Source organism: Hyperolius riggenbachi, chromosome 9, assembly GCF_040937935.1.
Source record: "Hyperolius riggenbachi isolate aHypRig1 chromosome 9, aHypRig1.pri, whole genome shotgun sequence".
In the NCBI taxonomy this organism is placed as follows: Eukaryota; Metazoa; Chordata; class Amphibia; order Anura; family Hyperoliidae; genus Hyperolius; species Hyperolius riggenbachi.
This window is the reverse complement of record NC_090654.1, coordinates 9598626-9621790: the sequence shown is the minus strand read 5'-3', so window position 1 is coordinate 9621790 and position 23165 is coordinate 9598626. Positions and strand designations below refer to the sequence as shown.

General features: G+C 46.8%; 1 protein-coding gene across 1 annotated transcript in view; it reads left to right on the top strand.

Annotated features, from left to right (window-relative positions):
* CHL1 (cell adhesion molecule L1 like) overlaps positions 1 to 22482 on the top strand; it is a 444338-nt gene extending 421856 nt beyond the window's left edge. Inside the window, 8 exon segments of the mRNA XM_068251901.1 lie at positions 2632 to 2854; positions 6397 to 6512; positions 6658 to 6862; positions 7805 to 7927; positions 11155 to 11334; positions 18478 to 18609; positions 19153 to 19228; positions 21591 to 22482. Of these exon segments, the coding sequence (XP_068108002.1) occupies positions 2632 to 2854; positions 6397 to 6512; positions 6658 to 6862; positions 7805 to 7927; positions 11155 to 11334; positions 18478 to 18609; positions 19153 to 19228; positions 21591 to 21795 (1260 nt within the window). The 3' untranslated portion in view covers positions 21796 to 22482.
* Positions 22483 to 23165: the final 683 nt, after the last annotated feature.

Here is a 23165-nt window from a genome sequence, read left to right as displayed (position 1 = left end):
AGTCCCAGTATAGGTAGGTAGGCATAGGTAGGTGCCTCAGTAGTTAGCTAGGCATAGGTAGGAGACCCAGTATAGGTAGGTAGGCATAGGTAGGTGTCCCAGTATAGGTAGGTAGGCATAGGTAGGTCCCCTAGTATAGGTAGGTAGGTAGGTATCCCCGTATAGGTAAGTAGGTGCCCCAGTAGTTAGCTAGGCATAGGTAGGAGTCCCAGTATAGGTAGGTAGGTAGGTGTCCTCGTCCCTATAGGTAAGTAGGTGCCCCAGTAGTTAGGTAGGCATAGGTAGGTGTCCCAGTAGTTAGGTAGGCATAGGTAGGTGTCCCAGTAGTTAGGTAGGCATAGGTAGGTGTCCCAGTATAGATAGTTAGGCAGGGCCTGGCTGGCACTGTAATAACAATTACCAAGGTCCAGCTGCAACAGATAGGGCTGTATAATGTCAGTGTCAGTGAGCAACACACACAAAAAACCACATCAGGAAAACATTAGCTCTCAAAAGAGCTATTGAGGGGTGCTATTTTAGCAATAACAATCAGCCAGGAGCAAGCCAAGAGCCTAACTAATCTGTCCCTAGGAGAACAAGTCTGCAGCAGCTCTCCCTAGTCTGTCTATTTGCAGCAGGTACATGAGTGAGTGTAATGGCTGGCGAGCCTGCCTTATATAAGGGGGGGGGGGGGGGCTCCAGGGCTTAGTGTAGCCTGAATGGCTACAATGTGCCTGCTGACTGTGATGCAGAGGGTCAAAGTTGACCCTCATAGAGCATTATGGTTCAAATCGAACTTCCGCAAAAGTTCGCGTGGTCAAGGCGAACGCGAACCACCAAAGTTCGCCTGGAACCGTTCGCAGGCGAACCGTTCGCGACATCTCTATTCACTTTATGCATCCAAGCAACTTTCACCTCCCGTTCATTCGCCAATAACTTTATCACTAATTATCACAATGATTTGACCTATATCTTGTTTTTTCCGCCACCAATTAGGCTTTCTCTGGGTCATAAATTTTGCTAAGAATTATTTTTTTCTAAATGCATTTTAATGGGAATATTATGAAAAAAATGGAAAAAAGTCATTATTTCTCAGGTTTCAGCCATTATAGCTTTAAAATAAAACATGCTACCTTAATTAAAACCCACATATTTTATTTTCCCATTTGTCCCGGTTATTACACCATTTAAATTATGTCCCCTATCATAATGTATGGCGTCAATATTTTATTTGGAAATAAAGGTGTGTTTTTTTCAATTTGCATCCATCACTATTTAGAAGCTTACAATTTAAAAAATCGTAGTAATATACTCGCTTGACATGCATATTAAAAAAAGTTCAGACCCTTAGGCTACTTTCACAATGGGACGTTGCGGTTTGATGCGACGTTAAAATCGCACCGCAAGCTTACAACGCAACGTCCCAAAAAAGTTGCAACGTAACTTAATGCTCTATAATCGTTGCATACAAGCAATGAAAAGTATCCTTCCAAGTTAGTACTGAGCATGTGCAAACAGTCCGACGCAGCTAATAACGTGTATAACGCACAGCATGCAGCACTTTCTAATAATGCTACACGTTACACACAAACGCAACATGTGCACTGTGAATGTTGCACAGACTTGGTGTTGCTGTGCGTTAGTCCACGTTAAAACATTTTCTAACGTGCGACTTTAACGCTGCACTGTAAAAGAGACCTTAGGTAACTATTTATGATGATTTTTTTTTTTTATTGTAATTTTTTTTTTTTTATTCATTTAAACATTTTATTTAGGGTTTTTCAGAGTGGGGAGATAAACAGGTGATTTTAAATGAAATTGACTGAGGCAGCACGGTGGCGTAGTGGTTAGCTCTCTCGCCTTGCAGCGCTGGGTCCCTGGTTCGAATCCCAGCCAGGGCACTATCTGCAAAGAGTTTGTATGTTCTCTCCGTGTCTGTGTGGGTTTCCTCCGGGCACTCCGGTTTCCTCCCACATTCCAAAAACATACGGATAAGTTAATTGGCTCCCCCTAAAAATTGACCCTAGACTACAGTACTTACACTACATAATATAGACATATGGCAATGGTAGGGATTAGATTGTGAGCTCCTTTGAGGGACAGTTAGTGACAATATATATATATATATATACACTGTACAGTGCTGCGTAATATGTCGGCGCTATATAAATACTTAATAATAATAATAATAATTGTGTATTTAAAAAAAAATAATTATATAGATGTAGTTTTACTATTTGGCCACACGATGGCCACAGTGTTTTTATTTTTATTTTCGGTCCTGTAAGCGAGAGCTCTGACAGAGCTGCAGCTGATGATTATTTACACACATGTGAAGCTATATTTCTGCTTTCTATCATTCAGAACAGATTCCAGTCACAGTATTACAGCAAGTGAGGATTGTTTCTGTATGCTGGGTGTGCTGGGCAGTTTTCCATAGTAATGCCCACAGTGAAAACTGTTCTCTGCAAATGTCATATTTTTTTCACATAAAACATGAAAAGATGAAAACAGCTTTTGTATTGCTATTTGCTAGTAATTACTGGAAATATAGGTGGCATTTAGAATTTCAGTTAACTTTGATAGTCGTCACATCTGTAACTGACGTTAAACCATCTTTCTTCAGCATGTTCTTGTCATTGGTTCTTTCAGCCCCTGAACCTGGATGAGCACAATGGGCCAGGGCTGGAGTATAAAGTCACGTGGCGTCGCCAGGGGGTGGAGACAGAATGGCATCATAAAAGGGTTAAACATAATGAGTTCATCATAAAGAATACACCGGCCTTTGTCCCGTACGAGATCCGCGTCCAAGCCGTCAACGATATCGGAAGCGGCCCTGAGCCTGAGATCCATACCAGGTATTCAGGAGAGGACAGTGAGTATCGCTTCATTTACTTACATAATATATATGGGCCATCATAGTCCTAATCTCAGCATTATACATCTTTACCACAAAATGGCCTCAGTTCACTAAGCATTAGCGCATTCGGCAATGCAGAAAACAGCTGATTTTACCGATCACCTTGCCAAATGCCAATTCACTAAACCTATTACTGCACTGAAAATTACTGACTTGTGAGGTAAATACCTCAAGAAATATCAATAAATTGCAATTCACAAATATTAAAGAGACTCTGTACTGTGAAAATCTTACATAAATAAAAGTACCAGCCTGTTTGTAGTCTTCTCCTAGCCCCCTCTGTGACATTTTCGCTGCTCCTGCTGCTTTCTTAGTTGTTTTATTCATAGTTTTTGTAAACAATGAAGATGGCCGCCAAACAGGAAATACATCATCAGAGCAGGTGCCTGTCTGCAGAGGCTCCTCTCAAACGTGACTTCACTGCTGTAATATTTCTCCCACTTGTTGCCTTGGCTGCTTGTCTGGGCTTTGAACTGATCTTTCTGCACTCACAGCTGTTCACAAGGTCACAGGCAGGCAGGGAGGTGGGCATTACTTCTCCCGATCACAACACATTCCTCTCTGGGCTGACAAGACTCAACAAAGGAAAGAAGATTAGATATAATACAGAGACAGTGCAACTAGAAAAGGCTGCAGTAAGCCAGAGCACATTAGAACAGGTATAGGAACTTAAAGGATAGAAGAAATAAGGCTGAACATTTTGTTACAGAGTCTCTTTAAAGCATTTGGTAAATCAAATAAAAGTGTTTGGTATTTACCTCCAGCTCTGAGCAGCCAATAACTCACATTCTCCATGACAGATGTAGCAGACAGCCAAAGGGCGAGCCAGGTAGCCAGTAGGAACAGCCACACATCCCTGCTGCTCACCCCATTTGATCAGTTACTCTGGTGGGTGGAACTTCAGAATGACAGAGCAGTAGAAGGAGACTTTTAAAAAGGATTTGTTGCATCCCTTTAGATGTGAAAATCTGTTTTCTGGCATACAGAAGAGCTCCCCCTGGTGGCTGCAGCACATCTAAAGGGATGCCAGGCATGCACTGGACAGGAAACCTCCGAGTCATACACACAGCTCCCTGCCTCACCGCTGACCTGCTACACGGCTGGGGACACTTATGGAGCAGGGCTTAATGAATTGAAGCATGTTTGTTCAGTAAATTACCGAACTTCTACCTCATGCAGAAACATTTGTGAATTTGGAAAGAAAAAAGTGTAAAATTCAGAATGCAGTATTTTCCTGACCTACTACATGATGATTTTACCAAACTGCCCTTAGTGAATTGAGGCCATTGCCTTCCTATTATCCAATGCAGCTATTAAAGTGGGATGGAACTCAATCTTATCTATGGCCTAAAGCCCTTTCCAATCCTATGTCCAGCTGCTGTATGTCCTTCACTGGCATTATTCTCCGTAGGACCAATGTCAGGCATAGTCCTACATAGAAAAACCGGCTGCCGCTAGGTGGCGCTGTTGTCAAGTAAAGTCTGGCACGGAATCATCCTCTTCATATCAAGGTGTCAGACTTATTACCGCTGGCCCAATCCTCCACTGCTGCAATCTATATACAGTGTATATAAAATCGGATGTACACTGTATGTGTGTATGCATGTATGTATGTGCCGCGATTACTCGAAAACGGCTTGACCGATAGGAACGAAACCTGGTGCACAGATCCCTTACTACCTGGGATGATATGTTCTGGGGTCTCGCGTCCCCCCTGCACACCTGGGCGGAGCTACAAACAGCAAATCAGATTTCACCCATTCATGTCAATGGAAAAAATGTAAAAGGCTGCTATTTTCACAGTAATCAAGCCAGAGTCCCCACACTTGGCACAGTTGGTCACTTGGTGACCGAGATTACAAATCCAGGAAAAGTGGGCGGAGCCTAAAACATCCAATCAAATTTTAGCCATTCATTTTGAATGGGAAAATGTAAACTGCAGCTATTCTTACACTATTAATCGCAGGGTTCTCAAACTTGGCACACTTGGTCACCTGGTGAATAAAATTAAGATCCAGGAAAGTAGGTGGAGCCTACAGCAGCCAATCAAAATCCACCTATTGATTTTCAAGGGGAATATTGAAACTGCTGCCATTCTTACACTCTTTATGGCAGAGGCAGAGGTATTTTGCTTAGCATTTTCCTCTGCTTTGTGTGCAAATTTTCTGTGCGTGTTGCATGCGATTTTTCAGATTGCAATTTTTTATTGCATGCCTATTAAGTTCATTCATATGAGAAGTTGGAGAATGTGTCCAATTAAATTCAAAATCACATCCCGTTTATCGCGCAGAACGCAATTTTTCTGTGTTCCCACTGGCTTGCGTTAAACTCAAATCGCAAACCCTCCTGCATGATTTTAATACTGTAGGCAGAAAAATTACAAAATTCAAAAAGCAAACAAAAAACTGATGCTGTTCAAATACATCAGATGTGCGACAATTACGAAATTGCAGTTTGCATAAAATGCATGCAAATTCTAATGCACACGGTGGCATAGTGGTTAGCAATCTCACCTTGCAGCCCTGGGTCCCTGGTTCAGATCCCAGCCAGGGCACTATCTGACAGGAGTTTCTATGCCTGTGTGGGTTTTCTCCGGGAACTCTGGTTTCCTTTCACATCCCAACATCGTAAATTGGCCCTAGACTACGATACATACACTACATGATATAGAAATATGGTAATGGTAAGGATTAGATTATGAGCTCATCTGAGAGACAGTTGTGTGACAAGACAATATGCCCTGTACAGCGCTGCGGAAGATGTCCACGCTATATAAATACTAAATACAGCAATTATAATGCATTTGAACAGCGCCTTACTCACTTTCACATCAAAATTTGCAATGACGAAGCAAAATCGTAATGCAGAATTTCAGGAAAAATCATAATTTAGTCTGTAATTGTAATCATTCAGAATTTTGTGTCATTTTTGCGTCAGTTTGTGCCGACTTCAGCAGTTAGTCGCAAATCCCCCATACATGGTATTGCCACCAATATTGCTACGTATGTTAAGAATAGTGGGTACAAGTCAAAAAAGACTGTCGTTTTTGAGAAAATTGATTTATTTTAAAAATGTTTTTTTAAACTATCATTTTTCTGAGTTTAAAAAAAAACATGATTAAAATCAATTTTCTCAAAAAACACAAGGTCTTTTTTTTTTTTTTTTAAATACAATGAACCTTGTACACACTATTCTCCTTAAAATAGGTGGCAATTTTGGGGACAATAGCATTTATGGGAGCTTTGCTCTTCACGGCACAAAATTACGCAGAATTACAAATGATTACACAAAATCAATTGAATTTACAAAACGTAATTAAGTATGGGTGTAATTGCGAAAATGTATGTGGAATTTTGCGTGATCATAGTCATCTCTAGTCATTTATCTGCCAGTGTACAGCCTGTGGTATTCAGCACCTGCTTGCTATGATTATATTACGGTATATTCCGTAATATTCCCGGCCTGCAGCGTAATGTCCGCGTTGTCTGTCTCCCCAGCACCAGACGCAGCGCCGTCCAACGTGTCGGTGAGTTTGGTGAATCACTCCATAGCTAACATGACGTGGGCGGAGATCACCCAGGACCGGGTGCGGGGGCACCTGACCGGTTACAAGGTAATAGCCGTATCTCTGTGATGAGAATTACTAATAATCTGTATTAGTAATAGGGACAAAGCGATTGCCAAAACATTCAGGATCTTACAAAAGAGCAGAGAGAACGCTGGATTTATATAAGACACTAATCGTCTGGTTTGCACAGATAATCTACTGGAAAGTGAGAGGCCTGCAGGATGGGAGAGTACACCATGGCCAGCGCCATGTCCTGTCATTTCCTGGGCAGAGGAACTGGGCGATAATCCCCAAACTTCACCCGTTCAGCGAGTATGAGGCATCTGTAGCCGCGTATAACACGAGAGGAGACGGACCTGAGAGCCGCATCGTAACATTCCGAACGCCAGAAGGAGGTAAGCGTCACGTGACCTGCCCTGCCTATATGATTGCCCTGCCTGCCTCGCCTGTATGATTGGCCTGCCCCACCTGTATGATTGGCCCGCCTGCCTCGTCTATATGATTGGCCTGCCTGTATGATTGGCCCGCCTTCCTCGCCTGTATGATTGGCCGGCCTGCCTCACCTGTATGATTGGCCTGCCTGCCTCGCCTGTATGATTGGCTTGCCTGCCTCGCCTGTATGATTGTCCCGCCTGCCTCGCCTGTATGATTGTCCCGCCTGCCTCGCCTGTATGATTGTCCTGCCTGCCTCGCCTGTATGATTGTCCTGCCTGCCTCGCCTGTATGATTGGCCTGCTTGCCTCATTTGTATGATTGTCCCGCCCGCCTCGCCTGTATGATTGGACCGCCTGCCTCGCATGTATGATTGGCCTGCCTGCCTCGCCTGTATGATTGGCCCGTGTGTATGATTGGCCTGCCTGCCTCGCCTGTATTATTGGCCTGCCTGCCTCACCTAGCAGTGGCGTAACATTAAAGGATGCAGCCATGTGGGGGGCCCGGGGCTGATTTTGGGGGTAGGAGGGGGCACATCGCTTGAGGGGGAACATTGGCCACAGAGCGACGGGGAGGGGAGCCTCCTCCCTCTCCTCAGAATCCCCCATCAGCGCTTCCCCCTCCATTGTTAACCTCAGCATGAAGCAGGCATGGAATGCGGGCATACCTCTCCTACGTTCGATGTGGTGGTTATACTCTGAAGCACTTGACGCTACTTCCTGTTTATGAGAAAATAGCGTCAGGCGCTTCAGATGTATGATTGGCCTGTAATGTTATAGCCTTGGCTATTTAGCTATGGGGAATTCTCCTCCTATGGTAAACAATTTATATTCAGTATTCAGGTTGCTCTCTAAGTGAAGAACGAATGATTTGCTGCAATAATAACCGGATATTGTGTCTTCCAGTTCCTGAACAGCCACAGTTTCTGCAAATTGCAAGTTCTGACTTGGAGTCCTTCAGGCTAACATGGGACCCCCCGAAAAAGGCCAACGGCATCCTCACCAGCTACGTCCTGCACTACCAGATGAGTATGTGTCACACCCAGACACAGGGATGGACTTGTACTCTTACCGCCCAAGGCCACTGTCACCAGCCGCACACTTCAGTATAGGTAGCCAGGTGACCCCTGCCCCCCTTCCTCCCCTCCAGTATAGGTACGATAGCCAGAAGACCCTCCCTGTCCTGTAGTATAGGTAGCCAGGTGACCCTTCCCCCTCCCTCCCAGTATAGGTACGATAGCCAGAAGACCCTCCCTGCCCTGTAGCATAGGTAGCCAGCTCTCTTCCCTCTTTTGGTATCAGTAGCCAGCTCCCCTTCGCATCACAGCAGCTGCCAGTCACTCACCTCTCCACTTGCCTCCAGCGCAGAAGCTTCCTCTCTCCCGCTTCCTCCCCATCAGCCACCGCTGTATGCCTCACTTTCTAGCCGGCGCCTCTCAAATGTGACTTGCCGGCATGTTACCAGCAAGTCACATGATATCAGGGGTGATCTTAATCAGCTAAATTTTTGCGTAATTTTTCACAATTACGCCTATACGTAATTATAATTTGCAAACTAAATTGATTCCGTAGTCATTCGTAATTTCACATAAAAATTTGCGTAATTTTGTGCCGACTTTGGAGGCTAATAGCAAAGACCCCATACATGCCACTGACACCAAAATTGCTACCTTGAAGCCAATGGGTACCGGTTAAAAAAAGAAAAAGTCTGATACTCACCTAAGGAGAGGGCAGGCTCGGTCCTAATGAGCCTTCCCTCTCCTCTCCCGGTGCCCTCGGTGCTGCGCTGGCTCCCCCGTTCACGTCCGCCGCCGCAGGAACTTCGGAGGTCTTCAGGAGCACTCGGGCTTCCGAAGACGGGCCGCTCCATACTACGTACGCGCGCGTCATAGAGGGCGCTCGCGCATGCGTATTATGGAGCGGCCGCGTCATCGGGAGCCCGAGTGCTCCCGAAGGCTTCCGAAAGGTCCCTTCGGCATGCGGAAGTGGCAGTATTTGACCGAACTGGTCGAATACTGCCACGGGGGATCCTGCGCGGGACCGGGCACAGGGAGAGGTGAGGGAAGGCTCATTAGGACCGAGCCTTCCCTCTCCTTAGGTGAGTATCTGACTTTTTCTTTTTTTAACCGGTAAACATTCACTTTAAAGGGAATAGTGGGTACAAGGGAAAAAAGATTTTTCCAAATAGACCATACAGTTTTTGAGAAAATCGATTTAAAAATATGCAAAGAAAAAAATGGTTTTTAAACTTAGAAAAATGACAGATTAAAAACCATTTTTCTTTGCATTTTTAAAATCGATTTTCTGAAAAACTACTAGGTCTTTTTGAAAAATTCTTTTTTTGACTTGTACCCAATATTCTTCTTAACATATGTAGCAATTTTGGTAGCAATAGCATGTATGGGGCTATGCTATTAACTGCCAAAGTCCAACAAAATTTCACGAAATTGCGCAAAAATTATGCGAAATAATGAAATACTATTACATAGGAAATCAATTACGATTTGCCCTGAAAGTTCGCATTATGATTATGATGCGTAAATCTGAATTTCCGATATGAAATTTCGCACACGCGAAATTTCGGCCCATCACTGATCAAGGCGACTGCGGACCAGGGAAGGCCGGCAGCACGGACACTGCACACCAAACAGACGGATGGCAGGAAAGTGCCACGGTCCGGCGCTTGCTCAATCTCCCTGTACTACAGCTATTGCAAGCTTGCAAATGCTGCATCAGTTTAGCCTTTTGCTCATCTGCCCTTTCCCCTGTGGCACCCTAGGCTATGGCCTATGTGGCCTTGGCTTAATTTTGGCCCTGCCCAGGCACCAGCAATGGGGTGTAAAAATTGCAGCACAATAAATATAACACAGTTGGTACAGCTTATGTTTTTCTCAGAAATGAGAGCGGAATTCATCTGTTTAATGCTGATATCACCATTGCAAACATTGATCGATATTAAGGATTAGCGATGAGCACAAATTTTTCATAATCATATTTCACATTACAATTACGATATGTAATCATAATTAAAAATTTTGGGAAAATTCATAAGTTTGCAAAAATGTAATCCATCCATAATTTTGTGTAATTACACTAAATTTTGTGCCGCCTTTAGCTGTTAATAGCAAAGTCTCCAAACATGCCATCACCACCAAAATTGCTACGAATGTTAAGGGGAATATTTGGAAGAAGGCAAAAAAATGATATTTTTTAAAGTTTTTGTCTAGTTTTTGAGATAATTGACTTTGAAAATACAAAGGAAAAAATGTTTTTTAAGGGAGGTTTTCTCATCATGCCAATGAGCTGTAACAGCCAAAGTTCACAAAATCTGCGGTACTTTTCACCCTGTGCTAAAAGCCATGCTAAGAACCCAAATGCAGCGTGGTCTCTTTTGACTCATTGCATTTCCAGGTATCTCAGGGCTGGATTTGTACTCTTCAGCGCCCACTGTCACCAACCACCCTTCCCCAACTGCTTAGAATGAGTCAGCAGGAAGTTCTGAATCAGAATGATATCATTTATCAGCTTACTGAAAAGAAATACAGGGAGTCTTTGGCTAATGAGCCTTCTTCAGACGTTGCTCCTGTGCTTGTTTTGCAAATATAAATAAATGTCATGTAGTTGTCAAAGCGTCCTTATCCTGTTTCAAAACGTCCCACTTCCACTGATGGCTAACACAGAACAATGCTCCACTAAAATGCGTCAGGAAAGAGTTAAACTGTAGCACAGAGAATGCTGCTGTCATTCCAAAAAAAAAACCACCACATACAAACAGACCATAAATTTAACAGGTCTCAGGTCCTTAACAGCTTGAGTTCTAAAGTGGATTTGATATCCACATAAATGTAAATCTTACCAGATCAGAAATTATTTTCTAAATCCCTGGCACTAAACTGAAGCTTTTATGTTTCACTATCATTAGGAGATAGCACTGTCTCATCACACACCAGGAAGTAAGGAAGATGCAGGGAGCTCTGGAATTCAGTTTTTTTTCAGCGCGCAAGGCCATGGCCTGTGCGGCCTTTCGTGGAATCCAGCCGTAACGGCATCTACGTTGCTCTTAGGAGCAGCGATCTGATTCAGTGACGCCTTAGTGTGAGCGTCAGGCAGTGCAGTCTGTGCCTCCTGAGCATATCACATGCATTGCGGAGACACCGAGGTCTGACTGCCGCTGAGCTACATAAGAGTACCTGTCTCGCCTGCATTTACCAGCATGTGTGCGCACGCGTCTAACCCTCGCTCTTTGTGCTTTTCAGTAAATGAAAGTAACGGATTCGGAAACCTGAGTAATATTACGATCCGGAACGCGGACGCTGTGAGCTGGAAGGTGCCACGCCTTGAAGTGGGGACCAGATACAAGTTCTACCTCCGGGCGTGCACGCGGGTGGGCTGCGGGAAGCCTGCAAGCGAGGAAGGACTGACGCTGCCGCTAGCAAGTAAGATCCACGGCGGACTGTCTGCCCCATCCCCGGCACACCCACATGTCACACCTCATCACCGACACACCCACATGTTACGCCTCATCACCGCCACACCCACATGTCACTTCTCATCACCGGCACACCCACATGTCACTTCTCATCACCGCCACACCCACATGTCACTTCTCATCACCGGCACACCCACATGTCACTTCTCATCACCGGCACACCCACATGTCACTTCTCATCACCGGCACACCCACATGTCACTCCTCATCACCGGCACACCCACATGTCACGCCTCATCACCGGCACACCCACATGTCATGCCTCATTACCGGCACACCCACATGTCACATCTCATCACCGTCACACCCACATGTCACACCTCATCACCGGCACAACGACATGTCACACCTCATCACCAGCACACCCACATGTCACGCCTCATCACCGGCACACCCACATGTCATGCCTCATTACCGGCACACCCACATGTCACTTCTCATCACCGGCACACCCACATGTCACACCTCATCACCGGCACAACGACATTTCACACCTCATCACCAGCACACCCACATGTCACATCTCATCACCGGCACACCCACATGTCACACCTCATCACCGGCACAACGACATGTCACACCTCATCACCGGCACAACGACATGTCACACCTCATCACCGGTCCACCAACATGTCACGCCTCATCACCAGAACACCCACATGTCACACCTCATCACCGACACACCCACATGTTACGCCTCATCACCGCCACACCCACATGTCACTTCTCATCACCGGCACACCAACATGTCACTTCTCATCACCGGCACACCAACATGTCACTTCTCATCACCGGCACACCCACATGTCACTTCTTATCACCGGCACACCCACATGTCACTCCTCATCACCGGCACACCCACATGTCACGCCTCATCACCGGCACACCCACATGTCACGCCTCATCACCGGCACACCCACATGTCATGCCTCATTACCGGCACACCCACATGTCACATCTCATCACCGGCACACCCACATGTCACACCTCATCACCGCCACAACGACATGTCACACCTCATCACCGGCACACCGACATGTCACACCTCATCACCGGCACAACGACATGTCACGCCTCATCACCGGCACACCCACATGTCACGCTTCATCACCGGCACAACCACATGTCACGCCTCATCCCCGGATCACCCACATGTCACGCCTCATCCCCGGATCACTCACACGTCACGCCTTATCACCGGCACACCCACACGTCACGCCTCATCACCGGCACACCCACACGTCACGCCTCATCACCGGCACACCCACATGTCATGCCTCATCACCGGCCCACCCATATGTCCTGCCTCATCACTGGCCCGCCCACATGTCCTGCCTCATCACCGGCCCGCCCACATGTCCTGCCTCATCACCGGCACACCCACATGTCACGCCTCATCATTACCGGCACACCCACATGTCACGCTTCATCACCGGCACACCCACATGTCACGCCTCATCCCCGGCACACCCACACGTCACGCCTCATCCCCGGCACACCCACACGTCACGCCTCATCCCCGGCACACCCACACGTCACGCCTCATCCCCGGCACACCCACATGTCACGCCTCATCACCGGCACACCCACACGTCACGTCTCATCACCGGCACACCCACACGTCACGCCTCATCACCGGCACACCCACATGTCACGCCTCATCCCCAGCACACCCACATATCACGCCTCATCGCCGACACACCCACATGTCACGTCTCATCACTGGCACACCCACATGTCACGCCTCATCACTGGCACACCCACATGTCACGCCTCATCCCCGGATCACCCACATGTCACGCCTCATCCCCGGATCACCCACATGTCACGCCTCATCCCCGTCACACCCACATGTCACGCCTCATCACTGGCACACCCACATGTCACTCCTCATCAACGGCACACCCACATGTCACGCCTCATCCCCGTCACACCCACATGTCACGCCTCATCACTGGCACACCCACATGTCACGCCTCATCACCGGCACACCCACATGTCACGCCTCATCAATGGCACACCCACCTCACACAGATTCGATAATAGCATAGCCAATGAGATGCTAAAAAGTACAGCTTGCATGCAGATTTATTGCAAGCTGTATGCAGTGTGGACCTAGAGCCCAGAAATGCACTTTCTTTCTACCAATTTCGGATTGGCCCGATTCCAAACTGCATACAATTAGCATAAAATTTGCATGCTAGCCAGAATGATTAGCACAATATTGACCCTCTCGTCTTATAAAGAAGAAGAAAGCATGAGCAATTCTCCAGTGCGGCTCCAGCTTCACATTTGGGGGGGGGCACGATGGCTGGCTGGGGGGGCACGATGGCTGGCTGGGGGGAGGGCACGATGGCTGGCTGGGGGGGCACGATGGCTGGCTGGGGGGAGGGCACGATGGCTGACTGGGGGGGGGGCACGATGGCTGGCTGGGGGGGCACGATGGCTGGCTGGGGGGGGGGGGGCACGATGGCTGGCTGGGGGGGCACGATGGCTGGCTGGGGGGGGGGCACGATGGCTGGCTGGGGGGGCACGATGGCTGGCTGGGGGGAGGGCACGATGGCTGGCTGGGGGGGCACGATGGCTGGCTGGGGGGAGGGCACGATGGCTGGCTGGGGGGGCACGATGGCTGGCTGGGGGGAGGGCACGATGGCTGGCTGGGGGGGGGGGGCACGATGGCTGGCTGGGGGGGCACGATGGCTGGCTGGAGGGGGGGGCACGATGGCTGGCTGGGGGGGCACGATGGCTGGCTGGGGGGAGGGCACGATGGCTGGCTGGGGGGGGGCACGATGGCTGGCTGGGGGGGCACGATGGCTGGCTGGGGGGGGGGCACGATGGCTGGCTGGCTGGGGGGGCACGATGGCTGGCTGGGAGGGCATGATGGCTGGCTGGGGGGGGGGGCACGATGGCTGGCTGGGGGGGCACATTTAGGTGATCAAAATCGATGTTTGTATGGAAAACTTTAGATATTTTTTGCATAACTCAGGTGATAAAATTAGGGCTAACTGGTTCAGGGGACAGGAATGTAAAGATCACAAACTGAGGTTTTTCAGGTGTCATTTAACATTGAACTAGTAAAGGAGTCCTGCTGATCCCTTACCAGGGGCCTGTCTTTGAAACTCTACACTATGTAAGCTAGACTCTAGTTTTAGCAGCCTGGCACACTGAGTTTTCCCATAGGGGGCATCAAATGTGTCTCCTCTGTGGTTACTAAACTCTATTCACTGAAATCACTGAGGCCTCCTCGCACGCCATCACATCGCGGTGCTCTCCCTGCCCCTCACCCGCCACTCCCACTTCACAGAGACCATTCCTTTCTATGAGACTGGTTACAGTACCCACAGTGCAAAGCAATGCAACAGAAGTGCTTAGAACAGCGGTCAGGCGACGCAGAGTCTTCATTGTGGTACCACTTGGCACTTGGCTGCACTGGAACAATCTATTTGGATTGCTGCTGTAGCAGTGCGGCGCACATACACCGATTAGTCAAAATCCAGTGAAGTACTTCCTGTCCAGCAGGAAGCATGTCACTAAATGGGGGCGGAGCTTTCATGTTTAAATCCCTGTACAGTGTGGCGGACGAGGCGTAGAGAACGTTTCTGCAGCAGAGGTGTGAATACATTAATTTTCTCAAAGATTTCTTATTTCTTTTCCAGGATTCTCTACTGTCCCTCTCTCCCCATCCCGCTCTCCTGCTTTCGCTGCCAAAGTTCCTGCTATAGGTCTGTGCTGATGCGCGTTACGTGTCTGTGGCGTGTTACGTGTCTGTGGCGTGTTACGTGTCTGTGGCGTGTTACGTGTCTGTGGCGTGTAACGTGTCTGTGGCGTGTAACGTGTCTGTGGCGTGTAACGTGTCTGTGGCGTGTAACGTGTCTGTGGCGTGTTACGTGTCTGTGGCGTGTAACGTGTCTGTGGCGTGTAACATGTCTGTGGCGTGTAACGTGTCTGTGGCGTGTAACGTGTCTGTGGCGTGTAACGTGTCTGTGGCGTGTAACGTGTCTGTGGCGTGTTGAGTGTCTGTGGCGTGTTGCGTGGCTGTGGCGTGTTGCGTGGCTGTGGCGTGTTACATGTCTGTGGCGTGTTACTTGTCTGTGGGTATCTGTGGCATGTTAAGTATATGTGGCATGTTCTGTATGTGGCATGCTGGTGGTCTTGCTGCTGTAGCTCTTCCATTGCCAGGAATAAACTGATCACCAAAACATTAAACCCACCTACCTATGTCCTGTGTCCTGTGGTATCTGACTATATATCTATAATACATATAATAACGATCAGCCTATAATATAGCACAGCACCCCCTGGTGGTCAGGGCTGGACTCCACAAGACCTGTGAAGGTGTCCTGTGGTATCTGACTATATATCTATAATACATACAATACACTATCAGCCTATAATACAGTGGAGCTCCCCCTGGTGGTCAGGCCTGGACTCCACAAGACCTGTGAAGGTGTCCTGTGGTATCTGGCTATATATCTATAATACATATAATACACTATCAGCCTATAATATAGCACAGCTCCCCCTGGTGGTCAGGCCTGGACTCCACAAGACCTGTGTAGATGTCCTGTGGTATCTGACTATATATCTATAATACATATAATACACTCTCAGCCTATAATATAGTGCAGCACCCCCTGGTGGTCAGGCCTGGACTCCACAAGACATGTGAAGGAGTCGGGTGGTATCTGGTACCAAATGTTAGCAGACTGTCCTTCACGCCCTGTCCAGCAGTTTGTGCCCCAGCAGCTCGACCAGACAGGCTAGTGTTACCTCCACACACACATGACTGAGGCTTGGGCAGCCATGATCCCATCACCAGGTATCCATCAATGGACCACTTTTGGTCACCGGTACTGACCCCTATATCCTGAGGATGCCCCAGAGGTCTGGCCATTTGAGACATGCAGTGCCCCAGCTGTCTGGTCTTCACATTCTGGCCCTTGTCCAAGGCGCTCAGTTGTCTCTGCTCTGCCATTTCTCCTGCTTCCAACACATACCATCAACAAATGACAGTTATCTCGCTGTCTGATATGACCCACCCCTTGACAGAAAGCATGGTGGTGTTATTGCTTCACCTATCGGGGATGTAATGTTCTTGGCTGATCTGTCAAACTGTCTTCTTCATCTTCATCACTGCTGAACTAACCTACTTGTCACCAAAACTATTCAATAAAAGCTTGGAAGTGACAGGTCAAATCTAACCAGAAACTGATCCTTCACAATAAGGTGGAGACCTGTTGGCTGAACGCTTTCTAGATGCTCATATTTCATTTGTTTTGTCTTTTAACATCATTTATCAGTCTGACCAGTTTTCCAGAGTACAGATGATCGTGGAGGCTGCCATATCTACTCACCACAGATCACTTGCCATGTCACCTGGCTCTCCCCAGTACAACGCTGCTGTAGATCGCAGCGCTGTACAGTGTAAATAAATGGTGGTTTTGCCATGTAACAGTCTCCCAGCGGGGATCACCGCTGGGAGACTGATGATGTAGCAGAGCTCCGTCATTCAAGCAGAGAATGCGCGCGCATCGGCACGCGCAATATCCTGAAAAGCCCCGCCCCGGGACTTCATGCCAATCGGTCTTTTCCTTATTTTATGTTTATAGGCCCTCCCCCCGTAACATGCTGCGGAGGCAAGGTACGGGTGGCAATACTAGTCATGCTGGGAGCTGATAAGCCTCTCCCTCCCTCCCTCTCTGCAGACACTCCCTGAAAGGAACGGGTGGGGGGGGGATACATGGGGGAGTTTCCAGGGGGAGATGCACATGACTCTGCTACAGAGCCCTGAACAGCTCACAGTGAAATGAATATCAAGGCATCTCTTCCTTAATTTATGTATTTAGCCACTCCCCCGTTACATGCATTCAGAGAGAAGGTACCAGATAATAATGCTCAGAGTCACATAGTGTCACAGGAGGACATACACTTGTGTAGGTGTACACTCCCACAGCTAATAAGCATATTCAAGAGGGAGGGGCTGAGGAGGAGCCGACTGACACATAGTAATATTTATTTTTTGTAAATTCAGGTTCACTTTAACGTAATTGTGCTGAGCAAATTTCAAATCTGGCCAATGTTATCGACACGCACGCGCCACAGGCTGTCTGCAAAGCTTCCAGTTTTACGGATCGGGAACATCGTTCTCAGTGGGGAAGACTTTTTATATTTGCTGGCTCAGGAGAAATCGTTAAGGTGGCCACCAACGATCCAATGTCTAGCGAAAAATTGTTCGAGCGATCAGATAATTTTGATTGGAAGAAAAATCGTTCACTACACCATCAACAAAGCAATCTTTGCTTCCTATCTATCACAACCAACAAGAAAATCCAAATTTTGGTTTGACCAAAATCCAATCGGATGACTATTTTTATAATCGTTTGTAATCGATTGTGCCCATCAACTGAGATAATATACAACCAATCCGATCACTTGAACGATTTTTCGCTGGAAATTGGATCATTAGTGGCCACCTTTAGACTACTTTAGAGGATACCCGAACTGACATGTGACATGAGATAGACATGGGTATGTACAGTGCCTAGCACACAAATAACTATGCTGTGTTCCTTTTTTTCTTTCTCTGCCTGAAAGAGTTAAATATCAGGTATGTAAGTGGCTGACTCAGTCCTGACTCAGACAGGAAGTGACTACAGTGTGACCCTCACTGATAAGAAACTCCCCTTTTTACCTCTTTCTTGCTCTCAGAAGCCATTTTCTGCTAGGAAAGTGTTTTATAGTTGGAATTTCTTATCAGTGGGGGTCACACTGTAGTCACTTCCTGTCTGAGTCAGGACTGAGTCAGCCACTTACATACCTGATATTTAACTCTTTCAGGCAGAGAAAGAAAAAAGGAACACAGCCTAGTTATTTGTGTGCTAGGCACTGTACATACCCATGTCTATCTCATCATGTCACACGTCACCTCGGGTATCCTTTAACACCGGTGAGTTGCGTCCAACAATTGAAAAACTAAGTGAAAGTAGCGTAGTGTTGGTACAATCCGGAAACTGATCAGACTGATGGGCTCAGTGTGTGCGGCAGACAGTAAATCTTTCCTCTCCGCTCATTATTTATCTTATACCTGCAGCGTACGCGAACGCTCCGCACAGCTTCTCCTCGCAGGGCTGGTTCATCGGACTGATGTGCGCCGTAGCGCTGCTGACGCTCCTGATGCTCGTGGCTTGTTTCGTGCAGAGAAACCGAGGAGGAAAATATGCAGGTAACCGAAACTTCTGACAAAATATTGGTCATTTCCATATCGCCATATTAATAAAAAGGGCAATCAGCTGAAGTGATCACTAATTTTATGCATCAGGTTTTTTAGGAGGGGGGGGGGGAGGTTGATAGCGGACCTGAACTCAGAACTTCCTCTCTGATCTAAAAGTTAAACAGCCTAATAACCTTTAAAGAAAAAACATTTCTTTGATTACAGCTTACAGAACTCCTGCAATAAGTCTGCAGTTTGTCTGCTGTCGTGAAAGCAGGAAGTAGACAAAGGGTTAACCTCCCGTGTTTACATATTAGCTGTGGACTGCCAATTTCTGTGCTGACACGGCTGAGAGATCAAATTACACTTGTGATTACTTGAAGATGAGGGGGAATTATCTCTAAATACATACAGGGAACAATTCTCTCTGTTTTCCTTGTGTCCTGTGCAAGAGTTCAGGTCTGTTTTATGGAAGACTATGTGTAATGTGTAGCAATATGTAACTAATGTACCCAGCAGACGGCATACAGTGAATAACCATATTTCTCTCTACAGTAAAGGAAAAGGAAGAATTGCATCCGGAGGAAGAGGTCCCACCGGCGACGAAAGAGCAGCTATTTGACGATTTAAGGTAACTGTGTTTTCATGTAATTTTTTTTTTTTTTTTTTTGCTAAGACAATTAGCATCAAAATAAAGAGACAACATTCTGACCTATAAGTCCCCCTCAGTCAGTCCTGGTGCTTTAGGAATTATTTGTTATCAGTTTGGTGTATCTCGCTATAGTCCAGAGGGAAAATATCGCCACTAGAACTCTCAGATATATCCTGAACTGGCATCACCTCCTCAATGTCAGCCGACAGCATCAGTCTCTCCTGATAGGCTCACGGGTCTGTGGAATAAAGATACTACCGAAAAGAGACCTCATCAGTACTCAGATGACCCCATAAGATGCTGGCTTTGTTATACAGTCACCCGACGCGCTCTCAGTCATCCATTCTGGTAGTCTCCAAAGCTTCGCTCTGGTCATGATTAGATATGCTAGTGATTCTAATTATATGCAGCTTAGAATCAGGGCAATGGAATGTTCTTCCTGACTCTTTTAACTGGCCCGATATCAATCTGCATACAATTTGCATTAAATCAGCATGCAAGCTAGGGTCATCGGAATCTCATTTGACTTTCCCTGGTCACATGTAGAGCAGCCCTTCCTGTCATGTGATATCTCAGCACCCAATCACTGGGCTCAAACATTCTTACATCACGAGTCATATGCAAAGCCCCAAACATTACCGATTTGAATTAGAGAGTCGCAGGTGCTGGGGCGTTCTTTCTGGAGCGGGGAAGGTGAATATCAGCGTTCCTAGTAATATTTAGTTCAGTTACACTTTACAGTATGTGTACAGTACACTTAGTAATCCACAGTGCTGCAGGCTCAGAAACCATAATCATGGGAGCCGGTGACAATACCCCGATCTCATCACCAACTCTAGACCTCTAGTTCAGCAAACAAATAAATGAAGAGATGTACCTGAGGAAGGACGATGTGCCCGCAACATGTAGTGTAACTTGTCTCAATACAAGCTAAAGTACATTAAAGGGACTCCGAGCAGTGCAGAAACTATGAAAAGATGCATATCATTTTAAAGCTCTCTTTCTCCTCTTTCTAATGATATATAAATCGTCGCCCTACGCCTTTTAGTTTTCGCTATTTTCACTATAGAAATTGCAGCTGCCGCGATTTCAATCGCAAAAATAGAGAAAACTAAAAGGCGCAGGGTGACAATTTAGGTGTCGCCAGAAAGAGGAGAAAGAGAGCTTTAAAATGATATCCATCTTTCTATAGTTATATTGTATTACACAGGGCGACTTTTTCTCAAAGTCAGCAGCTCCATTCTGCTGAATGGAGCTGCTGACACTGGGGAAAGTGTCGCCCTGTGTAATACAAGTAACTATAGAAAGATGGATATCATTTTAAAGCTCTCTTTCTCCTCTTTCTGGCGACACCTAAATCGTCACCCTGCGCCTTTTAGTTTTCTCTATTTTTGTGATCGAAGTCGCGGCCGCTGCAATTTCGATCGCGAAATTAGCGAAAACTAAAAGGCGTAGGGTGGTGGTTTATATATAATTGGAGAGCTTTAAAATGATATGCATCTTCCCATAGTTTCTGCACTGCTCGGAGTCCCTTTAAGCCAGTGAAATCCTACAATTCCCTAAGCAAGATCATTTTTCTCTTGGATATATCACAATGGTACATACTAGGCTGGCTTCAGCATGTAGCATTGTAATGTGTTGTGTTGGTGGTATAATGGTTCGGATAGCAGCCTGCAGAGCGGTAGGCCTGGGTTCAATTCCTGGGCCTGGCCAATGTATGTGAGTTGGTTTTTGACTTCCTACAAATCCCTAATCAAGCTCATTTTTCTCTTGGATATATTATAATGGTACATGCTAGGCTGGCTTCAGCATGTAGTGTTGGTGGTGGTATAGTGGTGAAGTGAGCTACCTACCACGCACAAAGACCTGGGTTCAATTCCCGGCCAAGGTATGTAAGCTGGCTTTTGAAGTCCTACACTTCCCTGGAGAACGAGACCCTCCTCCCTCCGGGAGGAAGGAGAAAAAGGACTAAGGGAATAGTTAATAGGGTCTATGGGCTACCATATAGCATAAATAAGGTTCCATTTGCGATTATTTTAATTTTTCAGCGCTGGCGGAATCCGCGAATTCCGGCGGAACGGAATTTGCTCTTTCCGTTCATCCCTACTGGTCATGACATCACAGTGTGGGAGGGCTTTCACCACAATGTCAGCCATACAGACCTCCCTGATGATCTGTCTGAGAAAAGGTTAAGATTTCTCATGGGAAAGGGGGTATCACCTACTGATTTGGGTGAAGTTCCATCCAGGCTTAAATTTCTCTTAATGATCTATCAGTAAATAAAATGTCGTCTTTAACACATTACAACATTTGTGTCACATGTGTCCTCTCTCCAATGCAGTGATGACAAGAAAGCATTGAACGGAAGTATGGACTCGCTGAGCCTAGACATTAAAACCTTTGACAGCGTGGACAGCCTGGTACAGTACAGCGACGGCGATCACAGCCACTTCAACGAGGACGGTTCCTTCATCGGGGCGTACACGGAATCCAGGGACAAAGGAGCAGAAGAGGAAAGAGTCCCAGTCCGGCCTCTTCAGTACTAAACCAGGCACAAGCTTCCGGGATTATCCTGCTTGTATCTCATAGTACAGGGGACCTTCAGAAGACTGAGAACTTATAGTACAGAGGACCTTCAGAAGACTGAGAACTTATAGTACAGAGGACCTTCAGAAGACTGAGAACTTATAGTACAGAGGTCCTTCAGAAGCAGACTGAGAACTTATAGTACAGAGGTCATTCAAAAGCAGACTGAGAGAATTGAGTCCATGCAGGAGGAACCTGGAGGAACTTGGAGATGTTGTTGTCTGAATGTTTTTGTCATTATCTTTTTGTAACCCCGATGGACAGACTTGACCATTGAGTAACCTCCCCTTCCAGAAATCACCTGAGACGGATAAACATTATCACTTATCTCTGGGCAGGAATATCTGGGGAACGATTTATAAAAGAACGAGTTCATGAAAACCAACCGATGGGTGGCAAAACCAGACAGCGGCAGCACAATGTTCCGCCACCCTTAAGGAACGATCCCGCTCTCGGCTGGTGAAACACCCAACGCTACATTTGTACTTTTTATTTCCATAGGACAACTTTCTTATATGTCCTCGTCCATCTGCAGCTGCCCCCTCCCATTCCATGTGCAGCCCCCTCTTCTGTATATAACACCACCCCTTTCACGTGCAGTAGCCCCCTCCCATTCCATGTGCAGCCCCCTCTTCTGTATGTAGCACCACCCCTTTCACGTGTAGTAGCCCCCTCCCATTTCATGTGCTGCCGCCTCTTCTGTATATAACACCACCCCTTTCACGTGCAGCCACCCCCTCCCATTCCATGTGCTGCCACCTCTTCTGTATATAACACCACCCCTTTCACGTGTAGTAGCCCCCTCCCATTCCATGTGCTGCCGCCTCTTCTGTATATAGCACCACCCCTTTCAGGTGCAGCAGCCCCCTCCCATTACATGTGCAGCCCCCACATCCATGTGTAATATCAACATATGGCAGCCCTTCTTTCGTACTCAGCCACCTTTTCTTCCATGTCCAGTCCCCCCATCAGGCAGTGCTGCCCTAGGTTCATGCCTTTTTTGGCCTTTGCTGGAATCTGGGCCCTGGAAATGTTACAATCTGCCTGACTGATTTCTTGTTTTTGTAATGCATTTGATATTTGCAACAGGCATGTTAGAGTTTTCATATCCAGTCTGACTACTTCATCAGGCATAATGAAATATTGAATAGACAATCTGAAATGTTTCTTCAAGCCAGTAAAAAGATTGTCATGCTTGTATTGTATGGTCATTATCAGTTAACAGGCATAATGTGCACCTGTCACACACTTTTCCTTCCACGTAGTTTTGGTCATTTTTGTTATCCTGGAAAGATGTAAAGTGTGGGTGTGTCAGCAATGCTAGGAAGTC